At 29.8% G+C, this 20,744-nt stretch overlaps 1 protein-coding gene across 1 annotated transcript in view; it reads right to left on the bottom strand.

The window, feature by feature from the left end:
• The window catches only part of LOC122270917 (glutamate receptor 1), a 378,704-nt gene that overhangs the window by 218,868 nt on the left and 139,092 nt on the right, over nt 1-20,744 (bottom strand). The window contains exon 3 of the mRNA XM_071187345.1: nt 10,251-10,499. Within this exon, the coding sequence (XP_071043446.1) occupies nt 10,251-10,499 (249 nt within the window). The remainder of the gene's footprint in view (nt 1-10,250; nt 10,500-20,744) is intronic.

Here is a 20,744-nt window from a genome sequence, read left to right as displayed (position 1 = left end):
AGAAGCTTTTTTTTAATATGCAATTATTAAACATAAATATGTTTCTTTTTTAAACGACTTGTCACAAAAAACTTTAAAATGACATGTCACATTTTTTTTCTAGCTATGCACTTATAGAGAGACATTTACTAACGATTGAATAACATAAAAGGAAATATTTTTAGACTACTCCAAGTTTTGTTATTTCTATGCTTTTCTGTTTTTCAAAGGAAGCAAATAAAAAGTTCTTTTTTTAAAAGAGGCAGCTAAAAAAACAAAATATTTGAAACAGGAAATAAATTTGCTGCATTTCTATTTCCTGCATGTGATAACTGAAATTCTTATGCAACTTGTCAGAAAATTTTCTAATAATTGTTTAATTTCTAAATTTTCGAAGTCAAACTGTAGAAAAAACTAAGGACTTAAATAATATTAAACATAATTTTAAAAATAAGTTATAAAATATCTTAATGTAAGAGAAGTTTTTATGTTACATTTAAACCTTCGCAAGTCTTAAATCTGCTAATATATTTTATTTTTACAAAGATATTGTTTGGGTTTTTATTAATACTATACAGTAAAAACTACTCTCTTAAAATGAAAGAGTTATTTCCCCTACTCAAAAAAGAGTTAAATTTTTTTAACTCAACTTGAGTGAAATACATTCTTACTTAAGCGAAATTCTTGCTTTGCTTTAACTCAAACTTGAGTGGTATTTATTAAGCAATATTTGAGTGCTTTTAGCTCAAACTTGAGAGATTTATTTATTATTTAATTGTGTGCGAGATATAAGCTGGAATTTCTATCGTTTTATTTTAAAAAGCAAACGATAATAAATCTAAATAAAATTGTTATGTTCTGTGATCTAAACAGATTATGTCTTCGTTTTTATTTTACGTTAAATTTTTTTTTCTGGAGAATATGTCATTTAATATTTTGAATTAAGAAGAATTAAAACAACTTTTAGTTCACAGCGGTATTTCTGAAGAAAACGCTGTTTTACTTTTCAGTAGGTACTTTGGTGTTTTTATTTTGAGAATACTTTTATTTCAAATGTGTTATATGCACATTCCATTTAAATTACTTGTTTTTCAGCGTTTTTTAATAAAATATACTATTCTTTTAAATTATTTGTCAAAAAAATTTATTGAAATTGAAAGTGTTAAATGTGGATGATTATGAAATATTAAAAAATTTGATTCCCTGCTAGAATCTTTGTCAAAGCATGTGGGAATATATTATGTCTGATAAGAGTCTTAGAATTTTTTCAGATTTCATATTAAAGTTTTAACATTTTATTTTAATATAATAAATTTATATCCATGTTTTAGTTTTTTTGATGTATAATTTTGGTACAAAACATTTCTGGATAATTAATTTCATATCATTCTATACTTCTTTTATAAAAGATATTTACGAAATTATTGTTCATACAGTCTATAATTGCTGTTATTTAAATTGCTTTCGATTAATAAAGTTGACTGTCTTTAATTTATGAAAGTTCACATCTGCAATATCCATTCATTCAAATCAGAATCTTCAGATGTTCAATGTATTTTATTATAAATATATCATTCAAAGAAAAAGTGGAAAATATTATATTTAAAAAAATTAAGCAGCATTTTGAATTTTTCTGTTTTTATCCTGTTTTTAGCTTTTATTTAATTGGAATTCAGAATTAATACTATCTTCTTATTTCATAAAGTATTTATCACATTATACAAACTATTTTTCCTTTGTTGCTAGCATAAAAGTTCTTACCACTTTTCTTCAAATTCAATTTTCGAGGCAAAATTGAAAATGCAGAATTAATATTTAATTAAAAGTACAATGCTAATTAAAGTATTTGAAAATGCAAATAAATTAGAATTTTACAATAGTTATAGATTAATAGTAAAAAAATAGGAGCAAAATTAAAAGTAATATTTATTATGAGATATAGTTCAATTTGAATTTATATACCTATATCCCAGCTGAAAATAAACTGTAGTTATTCTACAGAACTGAAGTAATTTCGTAGTTTTTCTAGAGTTAACTGCAAATTTTCTGTAGTGCAATCTTAACTGTAAAAACACTGCAGTTATTTTGCAGCTAATGCGAAGTAATTTCTCAGTAATTTATTTCGAAAAAATTTTAGCTATTGTCTACAAAATTACTGTAGTTTAAGTGAGGTCACTTTAAAATCATAAATTTAGAAAAAACTGAAACTTTAAATCCGTGGTCATTCTGCAGTAAATTTGAAGTAATTATGCAGTCATTGTTTCAGAAGTATACTTTCTGATGAATCTGCAGAAAAACTGCAGTTACTTTGCATTGTTGTAAAATTGAAAGAGTTTGATGTCTTCAATCTTGCTTTCCTGGCTGGTATATTAAATTTTTATAATGTTTTTTCTTTTTGATTATATATTAATTTCTTACAATTAGGTAAAAATTCTAAACATATATATTGATAACGGAAATAACGTACACTATCTATATTCATAATAGTTAAAATTCATAAAATACATACTTGATTTAATTGTAATTATTTATAATTCAGAAGCGATACAATTTAATTAGTTTAAAATATGCCTAAAATTAGGTATTTAAATATTTCTGTATTTTAGTAATTTTATTAAAAATGTCGTTTTCATTAATTTTTATTATTTATTTCTTTTTGACTTAAGAAAACTATGTTTGAGCAAAGTTTATGGTAAAAACAATATTAAAGTAAAGTCAAGTAGTTAATGTTAATTAGTTAATTTTTTTATTCGAATTCATACTAAGCTAGGATTATTGCAGAACAAAAATTATACTTATTTTTTTCTAATCAAAACAAATATATAGTTTGGATTTTAAACAAATTTATATCAAAAGAGTTTGCAAAATTGAGTTTGAAAAAGGGTATTTAATCCAGATTTTTTAGCTTTTAACGTCCTCTTCAAAAATTTATTAATTTCACTTAGTTTCAGAAATTTGTCTTAAAAAAATTTAGGCAATTTAAAACAATATACCTTTTTTATTGCTTGAAAATAAAGCTTTATAAATTAAACGAATAAATTTGTTCGAAAAAAAATGACTCATAGTATTTTCAATTGAACCTAAATGAGCATAATATTTATAAAACTGCTTACTTTAAAAATTCGCTTAGAGCTCCTTACTTTTAAAAATTAAACTTCAAAGAAAAATGACGTAACTTAGGGGAAAGAAAAAAAAAACTCAAATCTGCAGTGGTTAGGAATTTTTCATAAAAAAAACCTCTTAAGTAATAATTCATTTAATTGTTGTTTTACCGTATACAATCAAAATAATTGGATAACCACAAAATGCTGCTATTCAAACTGTTAACTGTGTTTGAACCATATTTGATTTAACAAATAAAAACTTTATTCTTGCCAACAAGACCCAGCTCATGAAACTAATTAGTTCTTTGTAGTCGTCTTGACACAGGACTGTAGCCGAGATGGTTAATCGGTCAATCTCATGACAGACGGGAAGCCAGTTCGAATCCGAGGATACACAGTGTCGATATGCTCACAGCGAAAACTTTTTCAAGTTCTATATTATCTAATTCGATATTTAAATTCAACAAACGTTATGATAAAAAAAATTCCTATCTAAGGCTTTCTGTCAAAAGGAATTTTTTTTTTAAACGAAAACTATAGTATTTTTTGTCGCTTACGATAGATGGCACCACTAAATGCAAAAATTTCGAATATTAACAGTAAAACTTTTGACAGCAATTTACAAACTGAAAAACTAAAAATCACTCAAACACGAGTTAGAATCACTCAAGTTTGAGTGAAAATGATTCTCTCAGGTAATACTGAAAAATCACTCAAACTCGAGTAAAAATAACTCAAATTTGAGTGAAATTTTTTTCACTCAAATTCAGCTTTTTCCGTATAACTCTTTCACTTGAGTGATTTTAGCTCAAGATGAGAAGGCCATTTTTATCTAGATGAAAGAGTTAAATAGTATTCAAGTGGAGTTATTTTCACTCGTTCATTTTAAGAGAGTATGGTTCAATACCTTTCCGAATTCGGTGTTGATTCAACCCAAATATTGTGTGATTAAACACTTCATTTCCAGCTAACATCTAATACGCTTTGAAAGGGTCGTGGTACCACAGTGGTCAGAAAATCGAACTCATTGGCCAGGGCTCGATCCTCGACTCCGCTAAGACCCACCGAGTACATGCGATATAAGTGCTCGTAAAATCTGTGGAATCGAAAGTCCTGTGGTAAGTCACTGTGCGGTACCATGGGTATTTCCTCTGGAACATGGGGCAAACGTTTCACTTCCCCTTCGGATCTATGTCTAAATTAAGGTAGAGACCTCACAAGTTATGATGGCATATATCGGGATCATCCTCAGGGATCATCCTAGACCGTCGCCAATAGCCCATTGCGTAAATAAAGTATATATCTAAATGCTCCTTAACTTTCGTGAATTACTCTCGACTCCAAAAACATCATTTTTTGATTGTTATTGCTTTCAGATATTATCGGATGGCAACTGTAGAAATGATTGAGGGAGAGGTGGTGTTAGCATGTTAGTTTGTTGTTGATCATCATTGTTGTTTTTTGATCATCAATTTGTATTAAATAATTTTACAAAAATTAATTTCTGTTTTTGTTCAATTTAATTCCAGTTTAAATTCTTACTAATTATCTCTCTGTGCTGGATATATACTAGATTTATAAGCGAATTATATTTTAGGGGATGGTGTATTGTATGAATCTTACTCTAATTTCTATATTAGTTATATGTTATTCTGTTATATGTTATATGTTGTTTCTATATTAGTTAAATTATATATTGTTATATGTATATAAATAAACTATATGTAGATAACATCAAACTAATTAGGTTATGCTCACAGCAAGTTCACTACTTTTTTCATGTTTCACTATGCGAAGATTTATTCTTGGTATTTGGTTACACCAAAAATTATCCTTGATGTTAGAGTTCACCAAGTAATATTCTTTGTTCTCTCTGTACCATATTTTGAATAAAGATGTTACTACAATTTTTGCGGTTAAAATTCACTAATTCGTTTCATTATGAATTCAAAGAATTGTCCTTAGAAGAAATTTATTCTAATATATCAATCAAAATGCCATAATAATACTTTCAGAAATAATACACTGTTAAAAATTTCAAGCCACGTTGCGTAAAAAATTAGTATTCATTTGCTGGCTCCACTAAATGGAGCTCAATTTTACCATATTTTGGTGTTTTTACTAGTTCTAAATATCAGTAGAAGATTGCCCCTTAGGTGATTTGAAGAAGCAAAACACATATTTTCATTCTTTCTTTTTTTTTCTTTTATAAAAGTAATAGGAGATTGCACCATTATTAGGTTTTTTTAAAGCTCTCAAATGCAGGCCAAGGTATAGCTATTTGCGGTAACAAAACTATTTACCGAAATAAGTTATTTTATGACATATACCTAACAATTTTACACAGCCATCCGAATTTAAAAAGGCAACATAAAATAAATGAACTTAAAGTCATACAAATAAGCCATTTACCTAACTAGAAACTTGAACAAGTAGTAGAAACTTGAAACAACATGCATTAGTTGTCCCGATACACCGAGACCGAGTTGTAAAGAAAACATGGTGCCGTAAACAAATATATATGTTAGTTTACAGTCAACGTCAAAGTTTTGAGTCTCTTACCAAATTTTGGTGCAGTCAGTTGCACCACGGAAATTTTTCTTAATCACACTTCACAATTTATGTAATATAACTGAAATAAAATTAACTTTCATTTAACTAAAGTTTAGGATAATAAGAAACTTTGCACCAAATACTGGTCAAATATTTACTGAGTTTTTCGTCCTTTGTATATTTCCTTTTTATAAAACAGTTGTTATGATTTTTATTTATACTAAGTTTAACAAACTAAGGATACACTCAATAAAAGAAAGCTTCAGTGTTACTTTAAGAAAATATTGGAAGGATAAAAAATATTTTTAACGTAATTTAAATAACAAATGCCAGAAATTACTTCTAAGATTGCTTTTGTATTTCCAGTTCATTTAACACATTCTGGTAGCAGGTGTTTCGTGAAACTGTTTTTTTAAAGTCCTTTTCTTTCTTCATGATTTATCTTACAATTTATTGTCTAATCCAATTTCTTTCAAACAAAATGCAAATCTTCATTTCCTTTTCTTATATGAGAGAAACTTAATATCTTTGTCTTCAAAATGACTTACGAGCAAAAACTTAACAAGAGCAAATAAAACATCATGCATTTTGAAAACAGTAATTTTCTTTTTCTCTATGTTTTTCTTTCTTTTAATTACGTCTTTCTAGAATATTGTTTACAAGTGCTTTGTAAAACATAGCCTCGAGCTAAAAAATATTTTTTTCTATGTTTTCTTTTTTCTTTTTAAATTCTACCTTATCTTTATTTTTATTTATTTAGTCAGTCAAAACATATACTTAATTTATCATTCTTCCACGTCTTCCATTTTAAGAATTGAGATGCGTTATTTAATTTTTGAAACAGAATGAGAACAAAAACTTAAGACTTTAAATCATTTTAGAATTGAATCCAAATTTTTAGAATTTAAGATTATATTCAAAAGACTATAAAAATGATTATTTTCAACTTTTATGAATAATAGAGAGAAGAAATATATTCTTTTATCATATTTTCTTAGGTAAGTGTGAATTGAAGAAATTATTATTATTAGCTTTTCATTCTATGAGCTAATAGTTTGAATATCATATTTGACGAAGGTACAATTTAAAATTGCAAGGCTTAAGAATGTTTTTGTGTTATAAAATCATAAATAGCACTCATTAGAAGTAACCAATCAAACAGTAATAATTTTAATTTGGTGGTTACATAATTCTTCAATTATTATTAATAGTTAACTATAATTGAAAAATAATTAACTATAATGAGCTATAATTAAAACATTGGTGAAGGTACAGTTTTAAGATACAAATACTAAATTATTTTGAAGTAAAAGTAGTAGAATTTAGTGGTAACAAAAAAGTACGCTTAATCCAACCAAACAACCCTAAATTGGCAGTTACATAATTCTTGAAATTCAATTGTTATTAATAATAACAATAATCTAAATCACATATCTTGATGCAGGTGTAATTAAAATTATTATTTCTAAGAATTAATATTGTTTTTTTAAAATAAAAAGTAGTAAATTTTTAGCAATAAACGTATGCATTAATAATCCCAATTTATTAGTTTTATTCCAAATTTAAACGTATAATATTGATACTCTAATAATAATATCATGAATCTAATTCTAATCTGATAATAATTGTTATTTTTGTTGTTGAGAATAATATTCGCATGACTGCTTATGAAGTGTTTCCCCTAGAAAAGCACATGTCAATAATCACGCAATGAGGATCAATACTTATAACGAGGTAGAGCGTACCAAATATATTGGCACTTCCTTTATATTGCAACGTCAGAGAATGACAACAGATCAAATCAACAGTCAAAAAAGATTTTCTCATATAAGGATCATTATAAGATTTATCATGTTACAAAAATATTACCTAAATATTTAATTCACTTTATTCTTTCTTTTCAAGCATATTCAACCAATAATATTTTCGTATATTAAGTTTTAGCCTAACTCTATTCCCTTATTAAAACAAGTTTTAATTTCTATAACAGTTTAATTACACTTCTACACCATGACTGTCTTTTTGAATTTTTTTCTTTTTCGAATCATATATATCTCGCTTAATTTTAGCTAAAAATAACGAATCTGTAAATAACTTTCATTCATCACCCACCATTACCCCAAAAAACTATATTTTAACCTGGCGACATTACGTATTTTCAAACCACACAACAACTTACGGGTAAAGACCGAGGAAAGACGATGGTATTGACTGTTACGAAACTTGCTTCGTAAGACTACGCGTAAACGTTTTGGAATCAAAAGTCTTATTTATACCTTCCCGAAGTTGATGCAGATTGTATTCTAGAAGTTGGCGACTTTTCTCCAACTAAAACAGTACATAACAGTTTGGTTTTAATAAATTTGTTCATACAGAATTACATGGTTTCATCTACAAGAAGGAAAAACGCTCAAATTTGTTGCATAGTGAATCCGTTGATATCTAATTTTTTCCTTTTTAGACAGTATTTTTTAAGTTAAAAACTATCGATATCTACTTCCCTCCACAAAACACACATGAAAACGATATGTGTTTAGCATTTTTTTACTGGGCACATTTTCAATGTAAAGATAACATTGACGCAAACTGTTTAAAACGATGTTTTTCAAATATTTTTAAAATAAAATAATTTAATATTTCTTTTCTATGTTTGAAGATGATATGTTATGATAGCCACTAAATTATTCTTTCTTGTAAAAAAGTTATCCATATTTTCCAAAAAAAATACACGTATATTTGAAAAGAAAAAAAAGACTTTTACAACAGTGTGATTTCTTTTTTACGGTTCGGTTTCTAGAATATTTAACTTGATATGGATAGTTAAGAATGCTCCCTACTCTATTGCGTGCACAAAAAACTAAACTAAATATATATTTGAAATAATTCGCTTTCATTGCATACATTTTTTATAGTTACTGAGGTTAAGTATTGAAAAACAAAATTACGTTGCATCGTAATAATTATTATTATATCTACTCATTAAGAGTGACATTGGAAATTCATTCCTGTAAATAAATTTGAAATTTATTCCTGTAAATAAATTTTCAAATATCAAGACACTACAGAAAGTCAGTAGGCTCTATTTCTGTAATTCAGTAAATTAAAATAATTTTACTTTATTCCAAACTCCATTTTTAAATTTTAGGCAAATTTTCAAATTTGAATATTTTGATTTGCATTTGTTTATTGTGCAAATAAAATATTTTAATTAATATAAAGTACACTGAATTTAAACTCATTTTAAAAATCAATTAATTCTCCCTAAATTTAGAAAAAAAATAGATAAGACCGGTACATTGTTAAAATGTAATCCTATTTTGTTCGAGACATTTTGGGTAGATTATAGTATTAATTTTTAACCATTATATTTGAATATATAATTATTAATGTAATAAACTAAATATAAATTTAACTTTTTAAAAATATTAAGAGATGATTTTCGTTTCGATCCAAAACTTCTTGAATAAAAACTGACTGTTTCCGCTGATGGAAAATAGTAATTGCTTTTAAATAATTACATTATATTACCTCAAATTTGAAAACTTTTTTTTGTAATTTAGATCAATCTACATTTATACGAGATGTTCCTTGAACACCGCTCTTGATATGTATTTTAAGAATCCTTTTCAAAAACTAAAATAGAATTGATCGGGAATTGAACAGATTGTGGCTAACAAATTACTATTTAAGTGAGGAAAAACAAAAAACACTTTTAAAATTTGACGAACCATGGTGCAGGAATACAAGAGTAATAATATCCATTGTATAATTATTGGAGTAATAATAATTGGATCAATGAGTGCCGTAGAAAACAAAGAAGAGTTTAAAGACGAATTTTAGAAGCACTTTCAAGTTTTAACTTCCAATTAAACTTGTTTAGATGCTTATTACATCTGCTTTCCTCTACTGTGATTGATCCGATTTTGATAGTATATCTGTTTTTTTTCTCAGTTTAATATTAATTTGTGAGAGCTTATGTGTTTACTTTTAAGGTTTCATTTTCGATAAATTCGTTTTTCATTTTAAAAACATATATTAGAGGTGGTCCTTAAGGAACATCCAGCATATTTTCTAATTTAATTGACCTTTACCGGATGATTTAGAATTTATTTAAAATTTACATCGAATTAGAAATGAAATTAGATTCTATAAATGTATGTTGTTTAAAAATTAAATGAAGTTCTATAAATGTAAGATAAAAAAAAAAAAATTTCTGAAGAAAAACATGCGTTGAAAACGATAAAGACTTTACTTTAATCATATTTTTACTTGTGATGCTATCCTCTTGTTTGCTTTTTATCTTTCAAGAAAATTATATGTCTCTTATACAGCACTTTCGAATTTAGTATGTAGGCATCAAATGTATTACCTAAGTAAAAGCGATTGAACCATTAATGTCTAACTCCGATCCACATTTCCAATATTTGGAACTACTGACTGTTAGACTACATTTTAGCTCTACCTGCATCACAAAATATTTCAACCGTATTTGAAATGCCTCAAATTTGTCAACTACTGAACTAGCCTTCTTTAAATATTTACATAAATTTCATCACACTATTAAATATACAGCACACATTTTACATTAGGAATTCAGTATATTTCAAGACTTACCTCCATCTGTGTCATACAAGTAATATATTACTTTCCATTTATAATAAATGATAACGTCTAAAATTGCTCTTAGATAACGAGGACGTAAACTTAGTCCATATAATGATGGTCGATCACTACTAAGTTCAGGAAAAGATGGACTTATAAATGGCACTTGGAAAGTATTTGAATATGATGCTAAAGTATCATAAGATGCTTCTCCTGTTGGAGCTACTAATGTGAAGATTCCTCTGTTCATTTGAAGACACACTGAAAAAAAAAAAATTCTTTTTAACGTTTGAAGCAGATAAACAGTTAATTGAATCAGGATGATTTAGTGGTTAAAAAGACCGAGCCAGAACTGGAAAGGACGTGGTTCCATTCTAAGTGGTGGCTCAAAACTAACTTAACTTTAGCCAGGTTACTTTATTATAAGACCTTTCTTCTGAATCGTAAAATACACTTCTGAATCGTTTTAAAAGGATAAATTTTAAATACTGAATTATAAAACTAGAATAAAAATTCTTTTGTTCAGAGTAGTAAATTCAAAGTTTTTCAGTATGCATTTTACAAGTATTTTTACAATAACTATTTTCAGCTTATTTTGAACTCTTAACAAAAAGATTATGGAGTTAATTTTTTATTAGTATTCGAAACGTGATTTTTCTAAAAATGCTTGATTCAAATCTAACCTTTTAGCATTGTTTACAATACAATATGCAATGTTCCAACACTATGTTTCATTATTGTTTATACTCTTTTGAAAGAAGAGGCATAAAAAATATCAATTTTATTAATTATAGAGTAGAACTATTTACGAAAAATTAATCTGAAAAAGAAAGAAAATCCTTTAAATTTATAGAATTAAAAAATACGCACTGATGAAAATAAAAACCAGCTTTGCTCATTTATTGTCATGTGTTAGTTCCAGATTATTTTGTTATAACTAATTTTTATATTTCTTCTTCTTTTATTTTTCAATTCCACATTTGTATCCTTTTTGTCATTTAGAATGCAGTAAAAGTATTTCAAACTACTTTGTAAAATTCTTCTTTAGGTAGATACTATTTATTTATTCTGCCTTTAATATGGAATGGTTATTTAAATATTTTAATTGGAAATTAATAAGAATTTAATTATTAGTGAAATAACTTTCTCTCGACAAATTAAATTTTTAATAAATTTAATTGGGAAACATATCATAATATATAAAAGGAGGCTATATAATAAGTGATAAATTTTCATATTTTATTGTTTCCATTACATCTACCTATCTCTCTCTCTCTCTCTCTCTATATATATATANATATACAGGGTTTCCGAGCTCTCGTGCAGGGAATCGTCATTTACCACAAGGACGCGAAGTTAGTAGGATGGCTGATTATACAAACGCAGAGTTAGCCGATATGCATTTGGCGTACGGGGATGCAGATTGTAGTGAGCCAGCCGCACAGCGTTTCTATGCGGAACGATATCCGACGAAGTGTATTCCCAGTCATAATTTCTTTGCGCGCCTGCACCAGAGGTTAGCTGATACGGGTTCATTTGAAAGAGCTGGCAGGGACCGGATAAGAACAGCATCCGGCCGTCGAAGAGAATGTGCTGGTGTAGGAGATGCCAAGTAGGAGTACGTGAAGTCTAGCGCGCGAACTCTGGGTTTCCCGTTCTTGCGCGTGGAGGATTCTCCGAGAGCACAACATACATCCGTTTCACGTGCAGCCAGTGGCGTAGCTAGGTAACCAAGGGCCCTGGGGCAAATTAAAAAATGGGGCCCCACTGCTATGTAAACTGATTAGGTTTTATCAAATAAAAATATGAAATATACAAATACTTTTAAAATGCTAAGCTACTTAAGCTCTTTTTTGTGCACTGGAAGCTCTTACTTGAAAACAATGCCTATTTCTTCTGTTTTGAAATAAAGTTAAGTTTTATTGTTTTAAAAATCTGGTCTGCTTATTTATTGGAAAGGCATTACAGAGATCATGAACGATCTACTGCCCGCGGACCTGAATTAATGTACCTACTGCAGGTGACTTGCATTTTTTCACGATATTTCGCATTATACAATGAGCTGTAGCCGAAATCTATAGATTTGACACGATTTATTGACTTAATGGACATCAATATGAGTGGTAAAGTCAAATAAAATTGAACCACTATATTGACCAGTACAAAAAAGTTTATTGACATTAGCTTACTTACTCCTGATACAGCATTAATTTTTTAACCGTTCTCGAAAAAAAGATCTTAACTCGAATTCACAATAAAACGCACATCGATGAATAATAAAACGCACATATCACTATCCGTCAAATTGACAACACTACCTACCTACAGAAAGAATTTAGGGGAATTCCCTAGGCATAACTTTTGAATTTCTCTCAACTGAGATGTCATGATTAAAGTGGGGTTGCAACCTCTCATATTTATTTTGAAAATGGGAGAAATTTCCAAAAGTTCAGTTCGATCGAGATTTCTGGTAAGGATTCGAGGACCCCCTGAGCTTGAGGGCTCCGGGGCACTGCTCCGCCTAGCCCCTAGGTAGCTACGCCACTGCGTGCAGCGTGTCCAGGCACTGCAACCGGATGATTATGCACCTCGTATTGCTTTTGCACAGTGGTACCTCGGAAAGTGTGCTACAGATCCCCTTTTCCCTGCTAAAGTTTTGTTTTCCGATGAGGCATCCTTCGCAAGGGAAGGAATTTTCAACACACATAACGCCTGCCTATATCTGGGCGGAGGAGAATCCGCATGCAATACGACGTCGTGCAGCACAGACTCGATTTTCGGTCAATGTTTGGGCCGGAATTATAGATCACCTCATCGGACCTTACCTGTAACCGTTTCGTCTAACCGGACGTAACTACTTGATCTTTCTGTAGCAAGTATTGCCACAACTCTTGGGAGACGAACAGATTTCCGCATCGACGCAACAGACAATGTCGTTCCAACACGATGGAGCCCCTTCCCATTTCAGCCGAAATGTTCGTAACCACCTAGATGTCACATTTGGTCAACAGTGGATCGGACGTGGAGTTCCAGTGAGTTGGCCTCCTCGGTCAACCGACCTATCATGTCTTGATTTTTATTTCTGGGGTCATATGAAAACACGGGTTTATGACACCCCTGTTGACAATACTGAGGAGCTGTTGCAAGAATCGCAGAAGCTGCAGGAGAAATTCGAGATGTGCCTGAAGTATTGTAGAATGTTCGGAAGTCCATGCTCCGGAGATGTGAGGTGTGCATTGTAGCCGGTGGCAGAAACTTCGAACACTTTCTTTGACCCATGTACCTTATGCTTTTTTCAATGTATTATTAAAGCGATTTCTCACTTACTGGTGCTTCTGTGTACATCACCGCTTCAGGAAAGCATATATATATATATATATATATATATATATCCCTAGAAATGCTTCTTGAAATAAATATATTGCAGTTTTCTTAGTGAAATAAAATCATNAAATATATATATAATGAGAGAGAGAGAGAGAGAGAGATGGATAGATAGATAGATATATTACCAGGCACTGAACTACTTTAAAAAATGTAATTACGTGCTGATTAGTTAGATATCGATAATAAAAATCAAAAATATAATAAGTGTAAATCAATGCATTTACAAAATTTAGGTCGGAAATTGCTTGATGCATAAGAAGAAGCATCAAAAAATTATGCGAGTAATTTTTGTTTCTTTGGTTTGGTGTTTTTCAATAATTTAATACGTCGTTATTACCTTAAGTCACTTTTTTGTTTTAAACTGTGACAGTAATTCAATATAAGAATATCTTTTTCGTTATTATTTTTAGTTTTCCTGAATATATCAAACTATTAACAGTATTTACTATCAGACATGAAAAAAATTCCTTCTCTTTATTAATAAAAAAAAAACTCTTAATCTATGCACCATAATTTTCGGAAAATAAAAAATGGTTTTATAAATGCCTCAGACATTTAAAAGAAAATAATGATTAAAGGCTCAATTATGTTTCCACATCATTATTCTCGTAAACTTCACTTTATTGACTTTTCTGAAGGTACTTAAATGAGTTACTTCATGATATTATTATTATTTTTTTATAAATTTATATCTAATTAGGTTTGAAATTTAACGAAAGAAAATTTCTCTTCTAATGGAAACAATAATAGGGGAAAATTTATCGCTTATTGTATAGTCTCGTTTGTTAAATTATTATTTACTTCCCAATTAAATTCCTTAAACATTTAACTTGTCGTGAGAAATTTAATTCATTAACAATTAAATTTCATTATTTTTCAATAAAAATATAAAAATAACCATTTTGTATTAAAGGTAAAATAAATAAATTGTATCTAATAAAAGAAAAGTTTTACAAGTAGTGGCTAGTTGGCTTTCAATTTATATAAAAATAATTATAGTTGATAAGAGTATCTCTATGTACCATTTAAATTGGATTATACTCAGAGATATATTGGATCATAATCTACAAGTAATATTTCAGCTCGTTTTGCACTGAAAAAACATCTAACTCAAAAAACGAAAAAAGGATCTGTACTCAGAGATTGAAATACTTAAAATATAAAGAAGCTCCAGGTTCGATTACCACATTGTTTGGATTTCTGTTTCATTGCAGTTCAAACTGACACAATACCGTAAAATTGAGTATCAGCTTAATCTAAAAGTCGGTTCAAGTTAAAAAAGTGGCAGAAATTAATATTAATATAATTACATGAAACTCTGTTGTTAAATATAAAAAATTAAAAGCGACTAAGTTTGATTAGCCTAAGTAAAGCATTCCCGCAATGCCCATTGTGCTCCGGATTAACAGATTACAGAAAATAAAATGAGTGCTACTAAGTTTATTTAATATAATTGTTTTTGTCTTTATAACTATAAGCAAATTAACCACCATCCCTAAAAAAGGGTAGACGGAAAATTTTAAGATTCGTCGCCGCGACTGACCCCTCAAGAGAGGAGGCTCAGGTTCATATCAGCTACGCGAGCCGAGACACGGTGAAGTCCCAGAGGCATTTATTGAATAAAACAAATTAAAATAACAATACGATGTGATGGCAACAGAAAAATTACATCAAGTTTCACAAGCAAATATTAATTACATTAAGTTTTAACTCAATGATTCTGACCAATGTGGTCTGTCACAAGGTCAAAAGACCGTTATATAAAATTCGGAACAAAGCAGATAATAATAAAAACATAGAAAATAAATAGAAGTTAAAAACATTACAAACTTTAAGAATCAACACTAGCCAACGCATGAGTTGACAAAAAAGGCAGGATGGTAAAATTGTCTAAGAGAACATAACTTTAAAAGCTGATATTAAAATTTAGAACACTTTAAATGATGGTTAAAATTAGGTCCACCAAAAAGCCTATTACTGAAATAGTGTTAAAAACAAGTTAAATAAGTTAAAATGCTAATAAGCAGCAGGATTTAATAAAAGCTGATGACATACTACACAAATAAAATTACCTTGTTAAAAACAAGCAGAAAAGTAGTGAAAAACAATTAATATAATAGGTACAAGTTGAAACATCTTAGGATAGATAAAAGCAAAATAGTTATCAAATTTGCTGGCTGAAATTCAATTTTAAGTAATGACACAGTAAAATAAAGATAGTTCTTTCAGTTCAGTAAAACGGAATTAGTCCTGAGATGTATTTATGTTTTGGGCCAGCATATCGTCCATTGTATTCTGTATAATCGTCTTCATAATTTCTCTGCAGGCCAACTAAGCAAACCACTGGTGTGAATTATTCAAATGTTCAAATTGAGCCGTGATGGCTCAGGAGATAGAGCGTTCGCCTTCCAATGAGATGAACCGGGCTCTAATCCTAGCGATGGCTGGTCGATACGAATTCTGTATCCGGCTTGCACCGACCACATTGATGACGCAAAATATCCCCAGTGTTAGACGGATCATGGGTTAGAGTCCCTAACAGTCAGGCTAACCATGGGAGGTTTTCGTGACTTTCCTCTACATGTAATGCAAATGCGAGTTAATTCCATCAAAAAGTTCGATACGAAGGCAAATTTCTCCCAATACTTAATCCAGGAGTTCCCTTGTCTTCTGAACTGCGTAAATAGTCAATTACCGACTTATTGGCTTTGAAATCCTTACCGAAAATTCGCCTTGCACTTGATCCAGGAGTTCCCTAATCTTCTGGATTGGGTTGAAAATTACAAGGCTACGGAATTAAGCATTAGTAGTAATAAATCCAAAGACTTGGGTCAGCTGATCAACGACGGTTATAAAATAAAATGTTAAATTGGTTGTCACTAAGTGCTTGGAAATGAGTACAATGTTTTAGTAGATTGTCTGTTGTTAACCACAATAATTACAATTTGGATCTTAATTGAAAAAAGGATACTGGTGTCTTGGGGTATTAATCCACTTTTAGATACACCTACCCCTCTAAGAAGCTGCAGCTATGATGGAGGAGATAATGATATAGGGAGTTAAAGAGGGCTGTTCAACCCTTCGTTTTGCGTACGAAAGGGACACCCCTTTGGTTTGGCGTCCGTAGGGGTGACGCGCCAGCAATTAAGTGCATAATATATATATATTTAATACACAAATATATATATTTATTTATACATATAATAAAATAAAGAATTAGTGTGTGTGTGTGTCTCCATCTGGATTGCTGATGAGCCTTTGGTTCTAAAAATATGACGTTTAACATGAAGCGAAATTAGAACAATTATAAAAAAATTACGAAGCCTTATAAACTATTTTTCATTATATTTTTAGTTAAGAGATATTTAAATTGATATATCAAAGTCTTAACAATAAAGATAAGGTATGATTGCGCGATATTTTTATCATATATAAACTTCAGAGCATGATGACCACATTTTATGTATTTATCTAAATTATTTAAAATCCTTCCTTATCCAAATGCTTTTTTTTATATAAATTCCAGAAAAATATGTTATTGATTGCAAGTAATGTTAAATTTTTTCCCCCATTCAAATGGAGCTTTTACAAAATTTGTAGAGAAAATTTTTCGATTTCCACACCTGCGCTGTTTCAAACTACTATTTTAAGCACAAAAAACTTGCTAAATTATTATTGGTTCTTTTGTTTATTTTCAAATTAAGTGAAAAAATGCTAAAATGTATCATTTTGCTATCATTTATAGACACAGCGGTCACTGTATCTTATTAAAAATATAGCGATGGTACAAAATATTAACAAATCGAATAACCAAGTTGAAAATTGAATGGAATTTTCATTTTATTTACTTTTTATAATTAACAATATATTAAATAATTATTTTTATAACTTATCCACAATAGACCCCTCACGTGTCTACTGTAATGGTTTAATTTTTTTAAATAAAACGATTATTAAAAAAGTTTACTTCTAAATTATCAACATCATAATGTTGGATTATTTCATTCAAAATGAAGATAAATATTCGAATTTTGATTAAAAGGAGTTGCATAAAATAATCGAAAGATTTCGATACTAACACATTTTTTCATATTTCACAGAAAATACTTAAAGAATCAAATAATAAATTTAGATCCTGCGATTTCTTATGCATATCAATGAAATTTAAAGCTTTTTGAGGGTTGAGGCACCGAGAATGAATAACAACCGGAAAAAATGCTTTTGAACACCCTATGACAAAAAAATGTTGTAATAAATTTGTAACTTATTATTTTGGTTCTTATATACAGTAATTGAACTAAACTTCGTAAACGTAGCTTAAATATTTTTGAAAATATGAACATTTTTATTTAAAAAAAAAACGAATTTTTTTGCCTTGAGTTTTTTTTTTAATAACTTTAAAAAAATTCAATAAAAAAAACTTTGAATCAATTTTAAATTGATTAAAAAATTATTGACATAAAATTTTTAAAAAAATTGTTAAAAACTGTGTAATTAACGTTTTTTTTATACTGCCCATATACGCAAAAAATAACTAAATCAAATAAATAAATTATTTTAAAAATTTTCTTAATTTTGTAGTGAATCTTATTTGACAGCTAACTACTTAAGTTCGATTTGAATATCTTAGGCAATTTTCGGAGGAGTTTTTTTTCTTTTCAAAAGAAACTTCAAAATAATAAAGGATTTTCCACAAATTTCATTTTATACTATTAAACAAGATTTATAAATGACACCGGTTGGAGATTATGCCGATTAAAGTATCTTTTCTTTCGCATGTTTTATTTCCTAATTCCATCACACTTTGTTGTCTAGACCATCATTAGTAGGATATTATCATTTGTTAATAAATCTTGTTTAATAGTACAAAATGAAATTTGTGGAAAATCCCTCATAATTTTGAGCTTTCTCTTAAAAGAGTAAGAAAATTGCTTGAAATTTTTTTCATTTTTAAGATATTCAAATCGGACTTAACTTATTAGTTGTCAAATACGATTCACTGCAAAATTAAGATAATTTTTTTAAAATTTTTTTTCCGCACATGCGCTGTATAAAGCAACTACTTCAATTACTCTTATCTGGAGCAGTTTTTATTATTATTTTTTTTAATTTTAAAGCAATAATTTCGTTATCAGTTTAAAATTGATTCAAACGCCTTGTTTAATTTTTTTTAAATATTTAAGCTATAGCAAAAAAGATAAAAAAATTCTTTTTTTATAAAAATGTTCATACATCTCTATAAATATTTAACCAAGGTGTACGAAGTTTTGCCCAATTATTGCATATAATATCCAAAATAATAGTTAAGAGTTACAAATTTATTGCCAAATGTTTTGGCACAGTTGTTGAAAAAAATTTTTTTTCCGTTTGTAGTTCACTGTCGGTACCTCAAACTTCAAAAAGCGTTCAACTTCATTGATATGTAGGAGAAATCGTACCATCTAAAAACTTTTAAATTTATGAACTGATTCTCTAAGTGTTTATTTTTTAAATATTAAAAAATGTGTTAGTATCGAAGTGTCTCAATTATTTTGTCAAACTCCTGTATATATGATTAGACACATACATATATATAAATTTAAAAGAAAATTTTTTATTAATGTATGTTATTCCGATTTTTTTTTCATTTTTATTTAATAAAATCTCCTCTCCTAGAGATTACATTATTACAGTATTCTTTTCATATCCTTCTTATCTAGGAGTTTGCTCCGGCAACACACCCTGTACGTCATTACAAACAAACTACTTAATTACACTGGTGTGCAAAACTTAAGCAAAAAGTGCGTTTTTCGTCATAACTCTACAAGAAATCATCCGATTAACATGAAATTTGAATATGATGTACATTATTTATTACTTAAACGATGGTAAAAGAATAATGGCACAGAAATTAATATAAAGCTTAAAGTAGGGTATGGAACAAAAAAAGGCTTTATTTGACATATAGTGGCGTTACACATGATTGCCTGAAGAAGCTTAAGTACAACTGGCAGAAGTTCCCTAGTATGGGATATGCCCTCCCCTTACTGTAATTGTTGCTTGGCATCGTCTCTCCATGCTAAGCACCAGATTATCCAGGAGTTCTTGGGGTAAACGTCTCCATTCCTCCTTTAACGCATCTTTCAGCTGATGGGTGTTACCAGGAGGATACTGTCGTGTCGCAAGACGTCTCCCTAATGCATCCCACAGATGCTCTATGGGATTTAGATCTGGAGAGAAAGCTGGCCAATCCATTCGTGTGATATCTTCACTTTCAAGTAGCTCTTGAACATTAGCAGTACGGTGTGGCCGGGCATTGTCATCCATAAAAATGAAGTCTGGTCCAATGGCCCCTCGGAACAGACGCACATGGGGTAGGATTACCTCATTGCAGTAGCGGTCTCCAGTTACAGAATCTCGGTCGAAGATCTGAAGCTCAGTTCACCCGTTCAACATAATTCCACTCCAGACGACAACTCCAGGACCACCGTAACGATCTCTTTCCGCGATGTTATTGGGATGAAATCGAGCTCCAACCTCTCTCCAGATCATCTGACGTTGAGAATCGCTTGTAGCACTAAAAACAACTCGCATCTGTGAAGAGGACGCGACTCCATTGATGAGGTGTCCAGGTTTTTGTTCTCCGCATCACTCTAAACGGTGCCGCCGATGGCTAACTTTTAAAGGTATGCAGTGTTCAGGACGTCTAGCATATAAGCCACCTTTGTGGAGGCGTCTGGCCACATTAAATCATGATAATTGTCGTCCTGTGCTGCTGACAGTTGCTGAGATATGGCTCTCGCTGACTGAAAGTGATTTCTTTTCGCCTGGAGGACAATGTAACGGTCATCTCTTGGTGTTGTTTTCCTTGGATGGCCACCACCAACCTTCCGAACAGCTGTATCAGTAGTTTTAAAGGCATTCCAAGCACGAGAAACAACACTTTTGTTGATCCCGAACTCTTCGGGAACACTGCTCACACTACGCCTCTCCTCAAGCTTCCCAATCATTCTTCCTCGAGTAAATTCGTCTAAATGATTTCTTGAAGACATGTTTCACAAAACAAATCACTTGCACTTGCAGCGAATGTCTTTAACTACGGTGCTCTTCATCCTTTTATCACAGCTTTGACCTGCGCGC

Source organism: Parasteatoda tepidariorum, chromosome X1 (assembly GCF_043381705.1).
Source record: "Parasteatoda tepidariorum isolate YZ-2023 chromosome X1, CAS_Ptep_4.0, whole genome shotgun sequence".
Lineage (NCBI taxonomy): Eukaryota > Metazoa > Arthropoda > Arachnida > Araneae > Theridiidae > Parasteatoda > Parasteatoda tepidariorum.
This window is presented reverse-complemented; position numbering and strand designations above follow the sequence as displayed.